We start from the raw sequence: 21134 nt of genomic DNA on the forward strand, positions 1-21134 counted from the left end.
CACCAATGGAATTAGGGAGCAGAGGGTTATGATAATGTCTTCTGTCTCTTAAAGAGTTAAATGAGAGGGCTCAGATCACTGGGTTCTTGGAGAAGCCTCTTTCCGGACAACCCTACCAGGCCAGCGTATCCCAAGTGTTGTTTACCCAGCTTGCCACGGGGCGGCCGCTGGCTTCTCAGTTTCTTTAGAGCTCCTGTAGAAATCGCAGGCTTCACTCCTAACCCTCCACGCCCATCCAACCCAAGCTTAACTAGGAAGAATGGGTGGGCGGAAGCGTATCATCCATCGCACGGTCTCCGGCAGACTCAGCGAATGTTAAGTTGGCAGCTTCCAAAGAGTAGGGTCCAAACTGTTGCTGGCTTAATTCAGTGCCAAAGACCGCTCCTCAGAGATTCCCCGTCCTACATAGACTGAGGAAGTGGTCGAGATCCCAGAAACTTCTCTCGGACTACACCCTTCAAAGTCGTTAGAGATTTGTGGTTACTTATCTTACATTTCTATGCATTTGGGGATGGGGGACACATGAGGAGTTGGTAGAGGGTAACGAAAGTAGAGAGGGCAGAGGTTTTTTCCCCCTTTTTGTCTCTATTTGGAGTCTTTCCCTCCAGGATAGAATTTGTCCCGCTCCAATTCACACTTTCCCCTTCATTACTTAAAGGGGTCTTTCCCACCCTGAACTAAAGGAGAAAATCCTTGTCCTTACTCCCATTGCCCTTCCGACATTCCCAAGGGAAACTCCCCAAAAGGCACACAACCTACGCTCCCCTACCACGCTCCAACTTTAGATGCAGGAGACCGGTCGCTACAGGCTCTGAAAGCTGGGCTGTAGGGTTCTGGGCACTAACTCTTCAGTCCCTTTAGGGCTCCGGATAAGGTGGAGTCAAAGGAAGGGAACTAAATGAGCAGGAGCAAAGTTCGCCGGGGCGGTAGGGGTGGGGAACTGAAGTGGCATAAGTTGGAAGTAATGGAAGGTGGAGGGTGACACAGACAGCGGAAGAAGGCAGGTCGCGAGAGACTCAAACCAAGAGTCCATTCAGTACCATAGCCAGCGCCAATGCCCTCAACCAAGATGGCAGCAGAAGCATCTGGTGCACAGGCTGCCATGCGCGGCGGGCCGTACCACCGGGCGTCGGGGATCGGGGCGGGGGCGGAGCGGACCATCGGGGCTACCGGGAGCCATGTTGGAGCTGCGGGAGGCGGCGGAGGCGGCGGCGGGGATGCTGTGGCGGGGGCAGCGGGGGCCAGGGCAGTGGGCTCGGGCTGCACTGGCGGCGGAGTAGATGGTGCCCGAGGGGCGGCGGGGGCGGGGGCGTGGAGCGACAGGGTGGGGGTCAGGGGACTGGGGTGGGGGCCCGGGCGGCGGCGGCGGCGGGGGGCAGCGGCGGCGGCGGGGGCCCGGGCGGTGGGGTGGGCCCGGAGCCAGGGAGAGGGACGGGGGCAGCAGAGGCCAGGCCGGGGGCGGGGGGCCATGGCGGAGGGGCTGCCGTTCAGGGGGCTCCAGAGCCGGCCGCGGCTACTGCTGCTGCTCCTGTTCCTCCTCCTCTCTTTGTTCCCTCTCAGCCTGGAGGAGCCGGGGGGCAGCAGCGGCGAAGGCCGCGGTCTCAGGGCCCGAGAAGAAGCGGCCAAGGGACCCGGGGAACAGGGCGCCCATGGAACCTTAGCTCTTTGTCCCGAGATTCGTGGAGCCCTGGAGGCTGTTGGCGGCGTTGGTACAGCCTTCCCCCGGAACCCTACGACCCCGGAGGGACAGCGGCTTGGGGAGGGAGGAAAGACTGGCCCACGAACTAGAAGCGGTGGCCATGTCTCCTCAGGGCTCCCCAGGAGTGGCCGGGGGACCTTGGGTCTGCGCCATACCGAACAGGGTCCTCAGCCCCGGGAGGGGTCCCTGGGGACAGGCCCTAGGGAGGAGCGGCCGGCGGGACCGGGATCCGGGCCCCTACTATGTTGGGCTCGGGAGGTCATATCTTGCAGGAGGCCGGGTCCAGGGCGCTGTCTAGTATCTGGGGGTCAGTCCCCAGGGCCCTTGGCCTCTGGGAGGGGAGGCCCGCCCCATGCCGGCAGTCTTTCTGCAGCTCTTCCCTCCAGGCTCCGCTTTCCCAGATCCTCTCAGGCTTCAGAGCCTGGTCAAAAAGTGCATGGAAGCGGACGGGAGCAGCTGGGGACTTTGCAGGCTGTGAGCTGTGGCAACGAAGCATCCCGGCTACGGCGAGCTGGAGAGCCGGCTTCAGCACCACGAGCTTCGGGGACAGCTCCCGAGACCTTCGCCCAGCGCAGGCGCCTCCGCCCGCGCGGCTTGCTCTGCTGTGCGCCCCCCAGCGTTCCCCTTGCCCGTTCCCGACGTGCAGCGAACCGCCACCCTCACTTTCCCCAGTACAATTACCAAGCACTGGTGGCGGAGAACCAAGCACCCGGCACTCCCGTGCTGAGCGTGGCGGCCCAGGACCCGGACGCAGGGGAGGCCGGCAGGCTGATCTACTCCATGGCGGCGCTCATGAACAGCCGCTCCATGGAACTGTTCCGCATTGATGCCGCCAGCGGCCTCATTAGCACTGCCGAGCCACTGGACCGCGAGAGCATGGACCTACACTACTTCCGAGTGACAGCTCTGGATCACGGCTCTCCGCGCTTGTCTGCCACTACCATGGTGGCTGTCACGGTGACTGATCGCAACGATCATTCACCGGTATTCGAGCAGACAGAGTACCGGGAGACAATTCGGGAGAACGTGGAGGAGGGGTACCCTATACTGCAGTTGCGAGCCACTGACGGGGATGCAGCTGCAAATGCCAATATCCGGTACCGTTTTGTGGACGCACCTGCTGCACAAGCTGTCTTTGAGATTGACCCTCGTTCAGGCCTCATTACCACTAGCGGTAGAGTGGACAGGGAGCAGAAGGAAAGCTATGAGCTGGCTGTGGAGGCCAGTGACCAGGGCGGGGAGCCAGGGCCCCGTTCTGCCACTGTGCGTGTGCATATCACTGTCCTAGATGAGAATGACAATGCCCCCCAGTTTAGTGAGAAACGATACCTGGCCCAAGTAAGGGAGGATGTGCGTCCACATACGGAGGTGCTCCGAGTTACAGCCACAGACCTCGACAAGGACACTAATGCCCTGGTTCATTACAACATCATCAGTGGCAATAGCCGGGGTCACTTTGCCATTGACAGTCTCACTGGTGAGATCCAGGTGGTGGCCCCACTAGACTTTGAGGTAGAGCGAGAATATGCCCTGAGGATCCGAGCTCAGGATTCAGGGAGGCCTCCTTTATCCAACAACTCTGGCCTTGCCAGTATTCAGGTGGTGGACATCAATGATCATGCTCCTATCTTTGTCAGCACCCCCTTTCAGGTGTCTGTACTAGAAAATGCCCCTCTGGGCCACTCAGTCATTCACATCCAAGCTGTGGATGCTGACCACGGGGAGAATGCTCGGCTGGAATACAAATTGACTGGCATGGCCCAGGACACACCCTTTGTAGTCAACAGTGCCACAGGCTGGATTACAGTAAGTGGGCCCCTGGACCGGGAATCTGTAGAGCATTACTTTTTTGGGGTGGAGGCTGTGGACCATGGTTCACCCCCACTTTCTGCCTCAGCTAGTGTTACCATTACTGTCATGGATGTGAATGACAATCGACCAGAATTCACCCAGAAGGAGTACCACCTTCGGTTGAATGAGGATGCAGCTGTGGGCACCAGTGTCCTTAGTGTGACTGCTGTAGACCGTGATATCAACAGTGCTATCAGCTATCAGATCACTGGGGGCAATACCCGGAACCGTTTTGCTATCAGCACACAGGGGGGTATGGGACTGGTCACATTAGCCTTGCCATTAGACTATAAGCAGGAGAGATACTACAAGCTGATATTAACTGCTTCAGACCGCACCCTCCATGACAACTGCTATGTGCATATCAACATCACTGATGCCAATACTCACCGGCCAGTCTTCCAAAGTGCCCACTATTCAGTCAGTGTGAATGAAGACAGGCCTGTGGGCAGCACAGTTGTGGTCATCAGTGCCACAGATGATGATGTGGGTGAAAATGCTCGAATCACGTACCTCTTGGAGGACAACCTTCCCCAGTTTCGAATTGATGTAGACTCTGGAGCTATCACGCTGCAGGCTGAGCTAGACTATGAGGACCAAGTGACTTACACGCTTGCCATAACGGCCAAGGACAATGGTATCCCTCAGAAGGCTGATACCACCTATGTAGAGATCATGGTCAATGATGTGAATGACAATGCCCCCCAGTTTGTGGCCTCTTACTACCCTGGTGTCATTTCTGAAGATGCTCCTCCCTTCACCAGTGTGCTGCAGATCTCAGCTACTGACCGAGATGCCCATGCCAATGGCCGGGTCCAGTACACCTTCCAGAATGGTGAGGATGGTGATGGTGACTTCACTATTGAGCCCACCTCAGGTATTGTCCGAACAGTACGGCGGCTAGATCGGGAGAGTGTTCCCGTGTATGAACTAACTGCCTATGCTGTGGACCGGGGTGTTCCCCCACTTAGGACCCCTGTTAACATTCAAGTGACTGTCCAGGATGTTAATGACAATGCCCCAGTTTTCCCGGCAGAAGAGTTTGAGGTCAGGGTGAAGGAGAACAGCATAGTAGGATCAGTAGTGGCCCAGATCACTGCCATTGACCCTGATGAGGGCCCTAATGCCCAGGTCATGTATCAGATTGTAGAGGGTAACATCCCAGAACTCTTCCAGATGGACATCTTCTCTGGAGAGCTGACAACTCTCATTGACCTGGACTATGAGACACGACCTGAGTATGTGATTGTGGTGCAAGCAACCTCAGCTCCCCTGGTCAGCAGGGCCACTGTCCATATCCGCCTCATTGACCAGAATGACAATAGCCCTGTCCTCAAGAACTTCCAAATTCTTTTCAATAACTATGTGTCCAACCGGTCCAATACTTTTCCATCTGGGATCATTGGGCGGATCCCAGCCTATGACCCTGATGTCTCTGACCGCCTTTTTTATACCTTTGAGCGAGGCAATGAACTAGAGCTGCTTGTAGTAAACCAGACCAGCGGGGAGCTTCGACTCAGCCGGAAGTTGGATAATAATCGTCCACTGGTGGCTTCCATGCTTGTGACAGTAACAGGTAAAGGGCCCAACTACACTCATGGGGAGGGAAATGGAAAAATAGACTCTGCAGAGTTGGCTCTGGAGAAGGCAGGCAGGGCTAGGAGGGACTTAGGCTCAGGCTTCCGTTTTCCTTTAGAGGAATGACTCAGATAGCCATTGGTACAGCAGGGTTTGCCATCTAGACAGTCTGGGTCAGTGCTTATCATAGTATTATAGAATTTGGAGCTGAAAAGACCCTCAGAGATCATCTAAGAGGACTTGGGGTTAGGAAATCTGGGTTCAAACACTGACTCTGATCCTTATTATCAGTAAGACCTACAGTCTGTTTGTAGTAGTTGCTCCTTAATCAAATTAAATGGTGTAGGGGCATGAGATCTGTAGCAAGGAGTAGTAGAAAAATCCTGCAGTGCCTTGCCTGTCTTATTCTGTTTATAGCCTCTCCACCATCAACTCCCACTTGATTGAGGAGCCTGTGATCTCATGAATTGTATTGTGGTTTGAAGTTAAGAGGTTTGAAGCCTTCTCAAAGAAAGGGACTATTTCCTGGGTTAATGTGGAGGTGGGGGGAGGCCTGGCTTGGAATCAAAAGACCTCTATGTGAATTCTGGGTCTGTTCCCTCCTCCACTAGCTGTGTGACAGTGGGCATAGAGTTGGAGTCACTTTCCTTCTCTGGGCCTCAATTTCATTATATGTAAAACAAGGGAGTCAGCTTAGATGATCTCTAAGGTCCTTTTCAGGAGCCTAGGGACTCAAGGTGGCTGGACCTCTCCTCAGGAGACCAAGCTCCACTTTCTAGGTCATACTGGGAAAAGAAATCCCTGGATACCTCCTTCTGTGCCTAGCACAGTGAATTGTGTATAGTAGTGGATGAATGAATTAGACAACAATCATTTATTAAATTCAGTTGTACACAAAACACTGTGCTGGGGTGGGCGAAGAATATAAAATCTACAGAGGGATGGAAGATGGGGTTTCTCAAGTCACCCTTCAGATTCTCGTGAGGTTCCTTATGTACCTCACTTTCCCCACTCATAACACAGGAGACTGTTATTGGCCTCAGGTGGCATACGTAAAGTGCTTGGAGATCCCATAACAGTCCTATCCCCTCAGCTCTCACTTCTTTCCTACTGGCTTTTGCTTGACATCCTCTATCCCATATAAGAAGGGCCCACTGAGTCGTCCACTCCCCATTTAGGAAAGGGATTTTTGGGCAGTGGAGTGGGGAAATAAGGAAGAATGGTGTAGTGGAAAGAACATGGACTTTGCAGGCAGAAGACTTTGGCTTGAGTCCTGGATCTGAAAATTCCTGGCTCTATGACTTTGGACAGCTTCTTTCCTTTTCCTGGCTTCCATTTCTTAATCTCTTCACTGAAGTGGCAACATAGTTTTCAACTTTCATGGACAGAGGTTGCTCCCAGTGTTTGAAAGAAGGTTCCAAACCTTTCTAGACATTGACTATGTGATCATAGGCAAGTCATTAACCTCTCTGGGCCTTGTTTTCTTCATTGGAAAAATAGGATAATAATACCTGCAGTATCTTTCACCTTGGGTTGTTGTGAGGCTCAAATAATTTAATGTATGTAAAGCATTTGCAAACCTTAAAGGACTGTATAAATTGTTGTTTATTTTGTCTGATTCTATGTCATCTCATTGACTTTGTCCACGGGGTTTTCTTGGCAAAGATATTAGAGTAATTTGCCATTTCCTTCTCCAGGGTGTCCCCATTTTGCAGATGAGGAACTGAGGCAAATTGGGGTTAAGTGACCTGCCCAGGGTCACACAGCTAGTAAATGTCTGAGACTAGATTTGAACTCAGGACTTACTAACTCCAGACTCGGGGCTCTATCTGCTGTTACCCAGGTGCCCCATTGTATAAATATTAGTTAGTAACAGGGATAGGGACTAAATTTGTGATTTTACTGGTAGAAGGAATTCACTAATAATCAAACCCCCTCTACCAATGCAGGTTGATACCTTCTCTAAGTATAGACTTAAATGATTAAATCAGTGAGGGGTTAAGTGACTCTGTCAGAAGGGAGACTTGAACTCAAGTTCTCTTGACTCTAAGCTCAGCTATCTATCCACCGTGGTCAGCTGCCTCTCCAAGCATACTGTCAGACTGTTGAAGGATAATGTCAGTTACTATCATTAAACAGAGAGGTTGGACTATATGGTTTCTAAGGTTTCTTGTCTCTCTAAAGCCTGGTGTTTGGCTCCAGGAGGTTGGGGCAGAGTGTCTGCAGCTGTGGCTGAGAAGTCACAGAGCATTCTGTCTGAAAGACAACTGGCTGAGTGGGTAGACAAGGAATTTTATTTTAATCTAGTCCATCAAAACGCAGGTTTGTGGGAGGAGGAGGCAGTGGTTACTGTCCTGGTTGCTATGTAAAAGCTCTGTGCTGTTCTCTGGCCTATGATCCCTAGGAATATTCATGAGATTGTAGCTCTGAGACCTGGCATATCCCTGGGGGGCAAGATCCAGCCCCTTTTCTGCTTCATTCTGTGAAGGAATATCTGTGACCATCTGCTGCTCCCTTGGGGAGGGGGTGGTGCCCTGACAAGGCAGCTCAAGCCTTAGTGAAGGATGTGGGGGTGATGGAACAGTTGAGTGACAGTTCTAGACCAAACATTAGATTTTGTGATTTTCTGCCCATTAGTATTATTTGGACGTCTCTTCGACATTAGTAGGGAACAAATCTCTCTGCACCTGCTTCTGTCTTCAGTTCTATGTCTCGTCTGTCAGGAGCTCCCAGAAGGTTAAGGTTGTCCCCCACTGAAGTCAAAGTTTGCCTAGGGCATTTCCCCTCCCCCCACCCCCACTTCCCTCTTAGGGCCCAGGCCAAGTCTCTCGCTGACACTGTTTCCGCAGATGGTCTCCACAGCGTGACCGCGCAGTGCGTGTTGCGGGTCACCATCATCACGGAGGACATGCTGGCCAACAGCCTGACGGTGCGCTTGGAGAACATGTGGCAGGAGCGCTTCCTGTCCCCGCTGCTGGCCAGCTTCCTGGAGGGAGTAGCCACCGTGCTGGCCACGCCCAAGGAGGACGTGTTCATCTTTAACATCCAAAACGACACGGACGTGGGCGGGTCAGTGCTCAATGTGAGTTTCTCGGCGCTGGCGCCGGGAGGGGGCGCCCCCGGGGCAGGTGGTGGCGGGGGCCCCTTCTTCAGCTCCGAGGAGTTGCAGGAGCAGCTGTACGTGCGCCGGGCCGCCCTGGCTGCCGCCTCGCTCCTCGACGTGCTGCCCTTCGACGACAACGTGTGCCTGCGGGAGCCCTGCGAGAACTACATGAAGTGCATCTCCGTCCTGCGCTTCGACTCGTCCGCGCCCTTCCTGGCCTCCGCCTCCACCCTCTTTCGGCCCATCCACCCCATCGCCGGCCTGCGCTGCCGCTGCCCGCCCGGCTTTACAGGCGACTACTGCGAGACCGAGATCAACCTGTGCTACTCCAACCCGTGCCGCAACGGGGGCGCCTGCGCGCGTCGCGAGGGCGGCTACACGTGCATCTGCCGCCCACACTTCACAGGTGAGCGGGGCGGGGCCGGAGGCGGCATCCTGTGCCTAAGTCCCTTGCCTTCTTCGCCCTCTCCAAGGTAGCGACGGGGGCCGAGGCCAAGAGGCGGAGCTGAGTGGGGCTCGTGGGCGCGAGGGCGCTGGCTTTTGAGTCTCCAGGCCTTGGCCCGCGAGTGGAGGGGAACACCTGGGAGCACGGAGGGGCGGAGCGGGCTGGGGCCTTCTTCACCCGGTTTGCTTCCCTGCTCCTCACTGTGAGACAAGTGGAGCCGTGCTAGGGATTACTGGATGGGGTGGGGAATGGTGAAAGGTCTTGGTACCAGGGCTGATGCAGGCGCCTCAACCACAGCCCCTCACTGAGGAGAGGCTGGACTGTGGCTGGCTCCCATGCCTCCTCCCAGACTCCTCTGACCTTTTTGGTCCCTGGGGTAAGGAGCTGGTCTTCGGAGCTGGAGGGGGGCCTCCTCTCAGGGGTGGTGAGACTGGAGGTGACAGAGCCTGAACAGATTTTAGAGCTGTAAGACACCCTAGGTGGCGTAGTAGTTAGAGTTCTGGACTTGGGAGTCTTGAGTTCAAATCTTGTCCCTTTCACTTATTATCTGTATGACTCTAGGCCAGTCCCATAACCCCCAGTTTCCTCATTTGTACGATGCGGATAATAAGCGTTGTTGTGAGGATCAAATGAGGTAACACGTATAAAGTGCTTTGTAAATCCTGAAGCCCATCAGCTGTTATTCTCATAGTTCATTTTACAGATAAGGAAACTGAGGCCCAGAGAAGTTAAGTGACCCATCTAAGGTCATGTAGCTAGTGAGTGTCTGAGGTGGGGATTTGAAACCAGGCTCTCCTGACTCCAAACCAGGGTTCTTTCCATTATTCTCATACTTGCTGGTTCCTGGAGCTTTGGGTGCTTTATGCCCTTGTCTCAACTGTTGGGGCCAGGCCCCCCACTTTTTACTTTTCTCCTGTGCTCCTTTATTCTCAATTCTTATGCAGAAGAAGATGGCCACAGATTCCATGCTTCTTTCCTTGGGTCCCTCCTCATGCTTTACTTCATCACTTTGGATTTCAAACCAAGGGTAGCATCTCACATAGCCTCGATATCCAAGGCCCTAGCCTGTTGTCTCTTTCTGATAGAGAGCAAGAATGGTGTAATTATAGGGTGCTAGCCTTGGAATCAGAAAGACCAAGGTTTGAATGTTGCCTCAAACACAAGCTCTATGACTCTGAGAAAGTTAATTAAACTCTCTGTGTGGACCACAGTTTGCTCATCAGTAAAATGAGAGATGTGGATGTGATGAACTTTGAAGTCCCTTCCAGCTCTGAGTCTATGATTCGATGACAAACCTCTCTAGAGCACCCTCCCCCCTTTGTCTTTGGGCTCTTCTTCCCCTGATTCCTCTAGTTAGCTCCAGTCAGCCCTGCCTAGGAATTTTTTTCATGGCTCTCCCACCCTCCTCCTTTCCCCTCAATTTAACAGACAGTAAATAAACAGTTCCTAATTTATTAGAAACTAATTTTAGTCACAGGGAATACAAAATAAATAAGTTTGCCTTCAAGGAGCCTATCATCTAGTAAGCTGGACACAACTTGTGCTTTATAGCGGTATCTAGCACAAAGCTTTGTACATTCCTACATGCTACATTTATGGCTCTATAGACCTGAAAGGGACTTGAGAGGGCATCTTGTACAACCTCCTCATTTTACAGATGAGGAAACTGAGCCCCAGGAAAGTTATCCAGCATCTTGCAGTTAGTAAGAGTCAACGGTGGGATTTGAATCTAGGTCCTCTGACTCTCCAATATAGCTCTGCTGTTCACCTGCTTGGATTGTGTTTGACCTAACCCTGAGGCTCTTTACTGAGTCCTTGACCCTACTATGGAAGCCTGAGGTGCCTATTTGATACTATAGATCGAAGGTATCAATCACATGGCTTACTGGGGGCTCTTGGAGTGCTGCCAGAACCAGATTACAATGTAATTGGGAAATATTTAACAAAATTAATAAAAGTGGGGTAGCTAGGTGGTGGTGCAGTGGATAGGAGTACCTGGAGTCGGGAGGACCTGAGTTCAAATCCATCCTCAGACACTTGACAACTACCAGCTGTATGATGCTGGGCAAGTCACTTAACCCCATTACCTAGCAAAAATAACAACCACAACAAAAACAAAAGTGATTCCTTCAGGGGCAGCTAGAAGGCACGGTGGCTAGAGCACCCCAGCACGGGCCCTGGGGTCTGGAAGACCTGAGTTCAAATCTGGTCTCAGACACAGGATACTCACTAGCTGTGTGACCCTGGGCAAGTCACTTAACGTCAATTGCCTCGCCAAAAAGAACAAAAACCAAACCAACAAAATTAATAAAAGTACAATAAAAAATAGATAATGTTAACATGTGGTTTTCTAAGTCAATACACAGCACAGATCCTTACGTACAGTTTAGTGACTCTCATTTGTATTTGAATTTGACACCACTGCTCTAGATAATCGATGTTGTTGGCCTCTAGGTGAGAACTGTGAACTGGATAGCAGAGCTGGTCGATGTGTGCCCGGTGTCTGCCGAAATGGTGGGACTTGCACCAATACACCTTCTGGTGGCTTCCGTTGCCAGTGCCCAGGGGGCGGGGGCTTCGAGGGGCCCTACTGTGAGGTAGCTGTCCGATCCTTCCCTCCTAACTCCTTCCTCATGTTCCGGGGCCTGCGCCAAAGATTTCACCTCACTCTCTCCCTCTCGTAAGTGTCCTTCCCTTGTGTCCCTTATGTGTCACCTAACACGTCTAGCTCATCACTGCTAACAATGCGCCCCCTTTCCCCTGCCTGCAGCACTGGTGCACATCCTTGTACCCGCTAGGCAGCGTTCCTACTGATCAATCCCTTCTCACTCAGCTCTGAAATATCCTTGACTTATCTTGATATGAGCCCCTTGGCCACCAAGGAAGAGGGATGGGAGGTGGAGAATAACGATGAGAGACTAGCCTGTCACCTGTTCTTGACACTTCCAAACTTGCCAGTACTATAAGCTGTCAACCCCAGACCTCTTAGTGCCACAGTTCTCACCCTGTTACCCCCAAATATCACTTTCAAACTTTTCCCTCCACATATCACAATTTTCAATTTGTCATCCTTACAACTCATCACCTTTTCAGACAGTCACTCCTCAACTCAGCCCCCAGCCTCTTTTCTCCCAAGCCTGTCACTCCCAAAGTCACTTCTCCCAAGCAGCCCCCAATCTCAGTGCCTCTAACCTATTACCACCAAACATCACTGCTCTGAAATAATGTCCAGCCTGTGAACCCCACGTCACTGTCCCCAGTCCGTCACCCCCGATGTTGCTGACTTTAAATACCTCATCTAACTTGCCACCTCTTAAACCTGTTATTCTCAAATGTCCTCCACCCACTGACTTGTCAGCCTCTCCTTTGTCACCATACTCTTATCTCTCTCCTCCCTCTAATCCCTTCTCCTTAGTGGCCAAGGGGCTCATACCAGTATGGAGTCAAGGGTATTTCAGAGCTGAGTGAGGAGGTTAATCAGTAAGAGTGCCACCTGATGGGCACAAGGATGGGCAATTCTAAGCTCCAGTGTTGGGGGCAGGGGAAGGGGGGCTAATTTTTGGAATCCTTCTGGATGGTGTTGGGTGTATGACTTTGGAATCACCTAGAGGTCCCCTGACTGCTGTGCTTTTCCTTCTCCCCCCAGGTTTGCCACAGTGCGGTCCCATGGGCTCCTCTTCTACAATGGCCGCCTCAATGAGAAACACGATTTTCTTGCTCTGGAAATTATTGCAGGACAAGTGAGGCTCACCTACTCCACGGGTGTGTGCATATCCATGTGTGTATCCCTGCATGTGTGTTTGTGTACCCTCATAGACTCATAGAATATTAGAACTGGGCAGAACCATGGAACATAAACTGTCAGAGCTGAGAAGGACCTTATACATCATTCAGTCCAAGGCTCTCATTTTACAGATGGGGAAACTCAGGCTCAGAGAGGCCAGTGACTTGGCCAAGGTCATGCAGTTAGTAATTCTATATGGGGTTGAGGTGGGATGGCATCTTTTCTTAAAGGTGGTGGTGGTAGTTGTAGGTATTAGTTTATAGTACTGAGCACTTAGGACTCTGTGGGGCACGTGTATAGACAGTGAGTATCGTCTACCCCATAGATGACCCCATCTCTCCCTCATTATAGGGGAGTCAAGCACAGTAGTGAGCCCCATAGTGCCCAGTGGTGTGAGTGATGGGCAGTGGCATACAGTGCAGTTGAGATACTACAACAAGGTGAATATTTTTTTGTTGCTTTCCAGACCTTCAACTCTTCCTAAATCCCCTCATTCCTTTTGGGCCAGTCCTGCCTCAGTCAGTTCCACAATCCCTCCAAACCTTCTGACCTTCCTTTCCCCAAGTCCTGGTGGGAGGATGAGCCCAAGGGATACTGGGTAATATTAATAATGATTATAATGAGGGTGCCCAGGTATTTTCCTGGGTTCTCATTGTCCCTACTGATAAGGACTTTGCCTTTGTTGTATCCCTAGCAAAGTATGAAATTATCTTGGCACAGTTATTTCCTTGATATGGTGTGAATTCCTTGCTTTGTTCTGGGTTGCTTCATTAACACCATCTTGAGCGTAATTGATTCATGGCTAGTCCATACACTTAGGCTGCACCTTTGGACTTGGTCTTTGAAGGAGAAAACAGAGACACAGGGCAGAGAGAGTAAGAACCAGAGCTGGAAGGTCAGATTAAAAGAAGCCAGTAAGACACAAGTAGGCTCAGTTCCCTGGGGGAAACCTGTCTTGGCTTGTCGTCCCTAGAGAATCACGTGCCCTAGGACATCTTTTCTTAAACTGTGGTCTAGAGTCTAGGAAACCATGAAGTCCCAAGGAGGAAAGGAGGCAGTGGTCAAGTGGTAAGGAATTACTGGACCAAGCCTCCTGGACCTAGCGGTGGAGATTCTGGATGAAATGAGAGCTGGAGCTGAGGGACAGCAAGAGTGACGATCAAAATGGGGTTTTCACAGGTTCAAGGAAGAGAACTCCAACCTCCCTGAGTTCTTTCACCACTTTGGGGGTCCTCAACCTCAAGGATAATATAAGTCAGGAGGACTGTATACGTCGCTAGAAGATCTAGGGCTCCTTAGAGAGATAATTTACTTACCTCTAGACCAGTGGTCTCAAACTCAAATAGAAACAGAAGCCACTATTAACATTATCTGTGTTCTATTGTATTTTTATTTATTTTGCTAAATATTTCCCAATCACATTTTAATATGATTTGGGTCACAGTGGACACCTCTGTTCTAGTCCCACCTCCCCATGGAACTTATCCAGTTGTCTAGACATATAGCAACTGTTGCTGTCAGTTGGTTATACTTTCCTCATCCTTAGAGTTAGTACTACAAAAATTTGCGGTCCTTTGAGAGTCAATCCATCTTGCACAGTCCACATAACTCACAGTACCAGTGTAGGGCAAAGACTATGTTTGCTCCTCTATATTTCTGCTGTAGAGTCTTCTGCTGCACCTTGGGTTTCAGCTCCTTCTTATCATAAGCACATCCTACAGTTGGTTTAGGAGGAGATCCTCCATTGCTCTGCTACTGCTGCTGATCCAAGATCTTGCAGCTCTGAGCTTGGTCAGGAACATCTTGCCACTAAATCACTGCTTTTGTTTGCTGCCACCCCTGGGCTTCATGCTTCCCTATGGCACATGGTTCCCTGAAGGGGATGTATGACTGCAGAGACTTCCTCCTAGGGGACCAGTCTAAGTGTATCTAACTGGGTAATCTCCAGGATGACCTCCCAGCTCTGGTCCCCTCTCTCTCTTTCTCCGCCCCTGTGTTTCTGCTCTCCCTTTTAAAGGCCAAGTCCAAAGGTGTAGCCCAGGTGTATGAACTGACCATGAATCAATCAGTCATCCTTATGTGGTGTCAATGGAGCAACCTAGGACAAGGCAAGGAATTCACACCTTATCAAGGAGGTAACCTTGCCAGGGCAATTTCACACCTTGTTAAGGATACTCATGATAGAGAGCCAAATCCTCCTTAGGGGGAGCAGTGAAGAGCTAGGACAGTACCTGGGAGCACTCAGGACATGTTTATAATGATAATTATTATAGAAAAGGAAGGTATTGTTGTTGCTATTATTGTCACATCTGTGGGGTGTGAAGGACAGAGACAGATGCTCTAGGGAAAACCTGGCCAGAGGGTGGGGTGTCTTGTCTCTTTCATCGTGGACTCCTCTGAGTCTCTAATAATGCTGTGCCCTCAGCCCCGGACCAGTGCCCTAGGAGGGGTTCAGGGCCCTTCCAAGGACAAAGTGGCTGTGCTGAGCGTGGATGAGTGTGACACCCCCGTGGCCCTGCAGTTTGGGGCTGAGATCAACAACTACTCCTGTGCAGCTGAGGGTGTCCAGACCAGCTCCAAGAAGTGAGCCTCCTGCGTGTCTTTGCCTGCCTTTCTTGGCTATCCCCTATTTCCTGTCTTCCTACCTTCCTTTCCTATCTCCTTAATTTCCCCTTTTGCATTTACATCCAGTGGAAACCTGATCCCCTCATCATCTTCACGTCCATCTCTTCCCAAGGAATGCGCAGATCAGCCCCAAGAAGGGCAGGCCTTCCCGGAACTGCCCTGTCTCGTATCTCCTCCTTAGGTCACTGGATCTGACCGGACCCTTGCTCTTGGGTGGTGTTCCCAACCTGCCTGAGAATTTCCCTGTGTCCCACAAGGAGTTTGTAGGCTGCATGAAAGATTTGTTTATTGACAGCCGCCGTGTGGATATGGCAGCTTTTGTGGCCAACAATGGCACCACTCCTGGTATGACCTCATCTGTACTCATAGGAACACCTGTGTCTCAAACCCATTTGGAACCTCCTTGATAATCCTATCTCAACCCCTTATCATAGCCAACAGTGGCACTTCTTCCAGTATGGCTCCCTAGGACCTGCTGAGTAAGCCCAAATCCCTGTGGAGCACTGACTTCTGTTAACACCCTTCTTATCAATCTATGTTCCCCTCATCACCTATTCTCCCACCTAGAAAGGGGGGGGCACAGGAATTGAGTTTGGGGGCCTGCCCAAAGAGCTTGGGAGCCCAAGCAGAGGGCAAATGGCTCCCTCTTCATACCTGTGTTTTGCTTCCTTGCTTGCCCCAGGCTGCCAGGCCAAGCGTGCCTTCTGTGTCTCCAGCCCCTGCCAGAATGGTGGTACCTGCTCTGATGGCTGGGCTGGCTTCCGATGTGATTGCCCTGTGGGCTTCGGGGGAAAAGACTGTGGGCTTGGTGAGGGACGCTGCTGGGAGAGGGAGGTGCAGTGGAGGTGGGCAGGGGCCGCAGGTTCAGGATGGAGGCCGTAGGAGACATGGGGGTGTGGCGGAGGATTTTGGTGGGAGGGTGGGATATTGTGGGCTCAGGCACAGGGGGAGGGATTTACAGGGCAAAGACTGTTAGAAGTGGCACAGAGAGGGGAACCACGAACCCACACTGTGAGGGGGAGGGTTTGGATATCCCTTCTTCCTCTTTTAATCCCTAGCCATGGGCCATCCCTACCGTTTCCATGGCAACGGAGCCCTGAGCTGGGACTTTGGGAGTGAAGTGACTATTTCGGTGCCCTGGTACCTGGGGCTGGCATTCCGGACACGGGCACCACATGGGGTCTTGCTGCAGATTCAGGCCGGACAGCACAATTCCCTCCTGTGCCAGGTGTGACCATGACCCCTGATCCCTAACCATCACTGCCCATCTAGGCTAGGCAACAGCCTTCCCTGCTAGGCTAGTTGTGATCCTCCTGACCCTTCCTGAGTACAGGTCCCCGATACTGATTTTCTCCCATTCTCATTCTGTGGTAAATGGGAATGTCCAGATTTCTGTATTGTCAAGTGCCACCCACCACGGGACTGGCTTTCTCTCTCCACAGCTGGAGAAAGGACTCTTGTCCTTGGCGGTGGACAGGGGCTCTGGCCGAACCACCCGCTTTCTGCTGGACCAGGTGACGCTCAGTGACGGGCGGTGGCATGACATCCGTCTGGAGCTGCAGGGCGGACAAGCTGGGCAGCCTGGGCACTATCTTCTCACGGTCACGGTGGATTTCGGCCTCTTCCAGGTCTGAGGCCACTTCTTTGTCACCCTGTTTTATCCTCTGCCCCTATAACATGTCTGTCATCCGAACCTGGACCTAGTTCCCTCGGTTACTCAGGATCCCGAGTAAGCCCTCTCTTCACTGGCCCTAGTGGGTTCCTATATGTTCCTGTTTCTCATAACCCAATGGCCTCTCAAATTACTGTCACCACCAGCCCTTTCTCCCTCCAAGGGGTGGGCCGAGAGTTGAGTTGTAAAAGCATCAAAGGTTGCCCTCAGAGAAGGGAGAAATAAGCTGTCTTCGGAGGAGACTCATAACTGCATGAAGGTTGTCACAGGTCCAGCAACACCAGGGTGGTAACTATCTTCTGGAGGTGGGGGAGGATCTTGGTCTCTTATTCCCCCTCCTTGCAAGAACTGCCTGAGTTCCATTCACTCATTCATTCATTCATTCATTCACTCATTCATTCATTCATTCATTCATTCAACAGATGCTTACTCTGTTCAGGTTTGGGTGCTCAGTCTGAAGCTATGGAGATGAAAAAGGAAATACCATCCTTGAGGAACTTATACTCTGATAAGGGAAGGGGAGAGGACTTATTTTCAAATAAGTGTACAATAAGCAAAAATGCAATGGGGCAGAACGCTTTAGGACAGTTTGTGGAGGGGCTGCAGCTAGGGTAATCAGGGAGGACAGAATAGAAGAGGCAGCATCTGATACAGAGCTTGAAGGAAGAGAAGGCTTTCACCTTGCCCAATCTGGGAGGAAAGGACTCCAGGAATGGGGTGTGACTAGGTGTAAGATGGACAGATGGACGAGATTACAGAATGGCCCTGTGTGGCTGAACTGTAGAGGGTGTGAAGAAAGGATAGGAACGTAGGCTGGAGCCATTGTGGGAAGCCTCTGAGTATGATGTGGCCAGGCCTGGCTGGGCATTAGGAGGATTAGCATCACAGAGGTTGGCTGTGTGTGCAGTGGATTGAGGAGCAGAGAGAACACAGGCTGAGACCAGTTAGGCTAAAAGAATAATCCATGTAAGAAATGATAAGGATCTGAATTAGACCGTGGGGTCACTCCCTGGCCAGTGTATTTAAGTTTTGGACTGTCAGTCCTGTTTGTTTTGAGGATAGGGAGCCAGGCAAGCTGGGCTGTCTGAAGTGATTGTTTTTTTTTTTTTTTAGCAGAAGGGCATTCAGTTATTCTTCCTCATTCCTCAGCCACCTCCTACCCTCAGCTCTGTTCCTGGTGCTCTATGGCCTAATCTTATGCTGACCTGAAGCTCCTTCCTTTGTCCTCCCTGCGCAGGACACCATGACGGTGGGGAGTGAGCTGCATGGGCTGAAAGTGAAGCACCTCCACGTTGGGGGCCTGCTGAAGGCCCATGATGTCCATCGGGGCCTTGATGGATGTATCCAGGTAAGGAGCCTACCTAGCACCCCCCCCAAAGCCATGGGGTACTGAAGGGGAATCAAGCTGGGAAGGGAGAATCTGAGGGGCATCAGGTGACCCAGAAACCTTGGGGGCAGGAAGCACAGGCTTCCTGGGAGACAATTTGATATAGTCTGGGGGATAGGTGTGATGTCAGAATGGGTAGAAGAGGACTATTTTGGGGAGGAAGTCTTGTTTGAGAGAGGGTACTCTGCCTCAATGCTGGGAGAGATGTGCTCAGGACTAGGGGGTGAGTCTTGGGTTCTGAGGGGAGGTTTGGTAGAGTAGGGATGGGACTTGGTTTCCAGTGCTGTGAGGCTCTTGCTGAGGATGGAAGGTGTCAATCTGGGAGTCTTGGAGTAAGGGGTTTTGGGGCTTGGAGGTATTCTTGGTGGAGTCCAGAGGTCTCATTTTGGGAATGGGGTGGTTCTCAATCTCATGTTTGGGGAAGGTGTTGGGCAGGGGACAATCTTGGGGCATTTGGGATCAGGGCAATTGCTCCCACTTGGGGCTTAGGTAGGCTTTGTGGCTCTAGAATTTGGGGTACAGTGCTATATCCCCCAGTGACCCATCTTCTGGCAGGGAGTGTGGCTGGGCACCATGCCATCAGGGGCCCCAGCCCTCCCTCCACCCAGTAGTAAGATGAATGCAGAGCCAGGCTGCAATGTGCTCAGCCCCTGTGCCTCCAAGCCCTGCCCCCTGCATGCTGACTGCCGGGATGAGTGGCAGACCTTCTCCTGCGTCTGCCACCCAGGTAGGATTTCCTCATGGCTGGGCGGGGGAGGGGGTGTCTACAAGGGTAGTGTGGAAGGTGTCCTGGGGTTCTGGCCTAGAGTGGTGACCACAGGGTCCAGGGAGTGACAGTGTACCGTCAGAGAGACTTGGGTTCAAAACCTAGGTCTGCTACATGATCTTGGGAGAGTCAGTTGATGTCTTGGGGTCTGAGTTTTCCCTCCCTTAAAACTGGGGGATTGGACTGGATGGTTTTTGAGGTCCCCACCTACTCTAAATCCTGTGACTTGGGACAACCACCAAATGCCTTGATGTTACTATCCTGAGGATGGGATTAGCGTGCTGAAATGCTTCTGATTACCCAGGTTACTATGGGAAGGCCTGTGTGGATGCTTGCCACCTGAATCCCTGTAAGAACAAGGGTTCCTGCCAGCGGCGGGCAGGAGCACCTCATGGTTACGCTTGTGAATGTGAGGATGGCCACTTTGGACCTCACTGTGAGCATAGGTGAGAGGGCTGAGATTAGTATCCGTGGGGTTGAAGTGGGGGAGTGGTTCTTGAAACGCAGGCCCGGAGAGGCCAGAGATAAACCTCAGAAGGAGAATTCTGTTGTTGGGGGACAGTCAGGGGAAGTTCTCAGTGTAACTTCTGCTCCCTATTCCTCTGCAGAATGGACCAACAGTGTCCTCGGGGCTGGTGGGGGAGCCCAGCCTGTGGCCCCTGCAACTGTGATGTCAACAAGGGCTTTGATCCAGATTGTAACAAAACCAATGGGCAGTGTTATTGTAAGGTAAATGGGGTGGGGTACACTGTGTTTCAGACCCTGACTCCTCACCTCAGACCTTGACCTTTGACCCCTTACCTCTAATGGCTGCTACCAGTATCCTCTCCTCCTTTGATCCCTGAACTTGTTTTACTTTGACCTATGCTGACCCAATTTTTAGACCCATATCTTGATTTTCTTCTTTTGACTCTTGACCTCTGACCTTGACCCTTGCACCTCCCCTCTGACTCCTAATTTGGACACCCTGGCCATGACCTCCATTCTTCTTACCCACCAATTCTCGGCTCCTGGTTTCAGCTTGCCCATGACCTTTGACCCCTTAATCACAAATACCTGCCCTGACTTCTGACCCCAACTCCTATGACCCCTTCCCTAAGCCCTGACCTCTGACCCCAGGCCCCTGACCCCGTCCCCCCTTCAGGAGTTCCATTACCGACCCCGGGGGAGTGACACCTGCCTCCCCTGTGACTGCTATCCTGTGGGCTCCTCTTCACGCTCCTGCTCCCAGGAAAGCGGGCAGTGCCCCTGCCGGCCTGGAGTCATTGGCCGGCAGTGCAACAGCTGTGACAGCCCCTTTGCTGAGGTCACCGCCAGCGGCTGCCGGGGTGAGCTGGGGTTTCCAGAAAAAGCTGCTTTTAGGGATCTAGATATGGCTGTACAGGTGGGAGATACAATTTAGTGGTCTTTACTGTTCAAATCACTGCTCTGGCAGTTCAGGTGTGCTGCCACCAGGTGGCAGGAATGTGCCATAATCGTGAGCGGGAAGGCTTTTGCCTGCTTTCAGAAGACGCTATTTAAATACGAGTTTTCTTTCACTGTTGACACACAACTCTTGGTTCTGTTTGGCAAATGAACAATAGTAGAAATATGTACAAAGATGATGCTTTAAAATAAAATTTTTCAAAAGGAGAAAGACTCTGAGGATCTCAAGGGTTGAAAGGGACAATAGAGATCATCTGTTACAGAAAGAACTATGGGAGGTCAGCAAGAAAGGACCTTATAGCACAAACCTTCGAGGGACATGGAATGTAGCCTAACAGAGCTGGAAAGAACCTGAGAACACAGAATGTTAAAATATAGAAATTTAGAACATTAAGTATTGAAAACTACCTTAGAGGTCATGTACATCAGCCCTCCTATTTTGGAGAGATCCAGGGAAATAAATTGGTATAATTTGATATCTATCCTAACATTTCCTTTATGAGTGAGGTGGCATAGTCAGGAAGACCTGAATTTGAATCCTGCCTCAGACACTTAGTAGTTCTGTGACCCTGGGCAAGTTACTGTACTGCTCTCAGCCTCAGTTTCCTCATCTGTAAAATGGGGGTAATACTAGCACCTACCTTACAAGGGTTTTGTGAGGATCAAATGAGTTAACATTTGTATAATACTTTGCAAGCCTTAAAGTGCTTTGCAGATGCTATTATTATTCTTTGTCTGCTTATCAAAGCCCCAGTCTTAGATGTAAACCTAAGTAGGACTGTTTTCTTTATAATCATTA

The 21134-nt window shown here is 51.4% G+C and overlaps 1 protein-coding gene across 1 annotated transcript in view; it reads left to right on the forward strand.

The window, feature by feature from the left end:
* The first annotated feature begins 1054 nt into the window (after nt 1–1054).
* Nucleotides 1055–21134, forward strand: part of CELSR3 (cadherin EGF LAG seven-pass G-type receptor 3) — a 40814-nt gene continuing 20734 nt past the window's right edge. Inside the window, exons 1-15 of the mRNA XM_020999259.2 lie at nt 1055–5126; nt 7978–8637; nt 11131–11356; nt 12323–12438; nt 12812–12900; nt 14886–15043; nt 15267–15430; nt 15768–15893; nt 16144–16313; nt 16528–16713; nt 17995–18105; nt 18700–18871; nt 19215–19356; nt 19519–19639; nt 20055–20238. Of these exons, the coding sequence (XP_020854918.1) occupies nt 1055–5126; nt 7978–8637; nt 11131–11356; nt 12323–12438; nt 12812–12900; nt 14886–15043; nt 15267–15430; nt 15768–15893; nt 16144–16313; nt 16528–16713; nt 17995–18105; nt 18700–18871; nt 19215–19356; nt 19519–19639; nt 20055–20238 (6697 nt within the window). The remainder of the gene's footprint in view (nt 5127–7977; nt 8638–11130; nt 11357–12322; nt 12439–12811; nt 12901–14885; nt 15044–15266; nt 15431–15767; nt 15894–16143; nt 16314–16527; nt 16714–17994; nt 18106–18699; nt 18872–19214; nt 19357–19518; nt 19640–20054; nt 20239–21134) is intronic.

Source organism: Phascolarctos cinereus, unplaced genomic scaffold (assembly GCF_003287225.1).
Source record: "Phascolarctos cinereus isolate Bilbo 61053 unplaced genomic scaffold, phaCin_HiC Scaffold_4;HRSCAF=312, whole genome shotgun sequence".
Classification (NCBI taxonomy): domain Eukaryota; kingdom Metazoa; phylum Chordata; class Mammalia; order Diprotodontia; family Phascolarctidae; genus Phascolarctos; species Phascolarctos cinereus.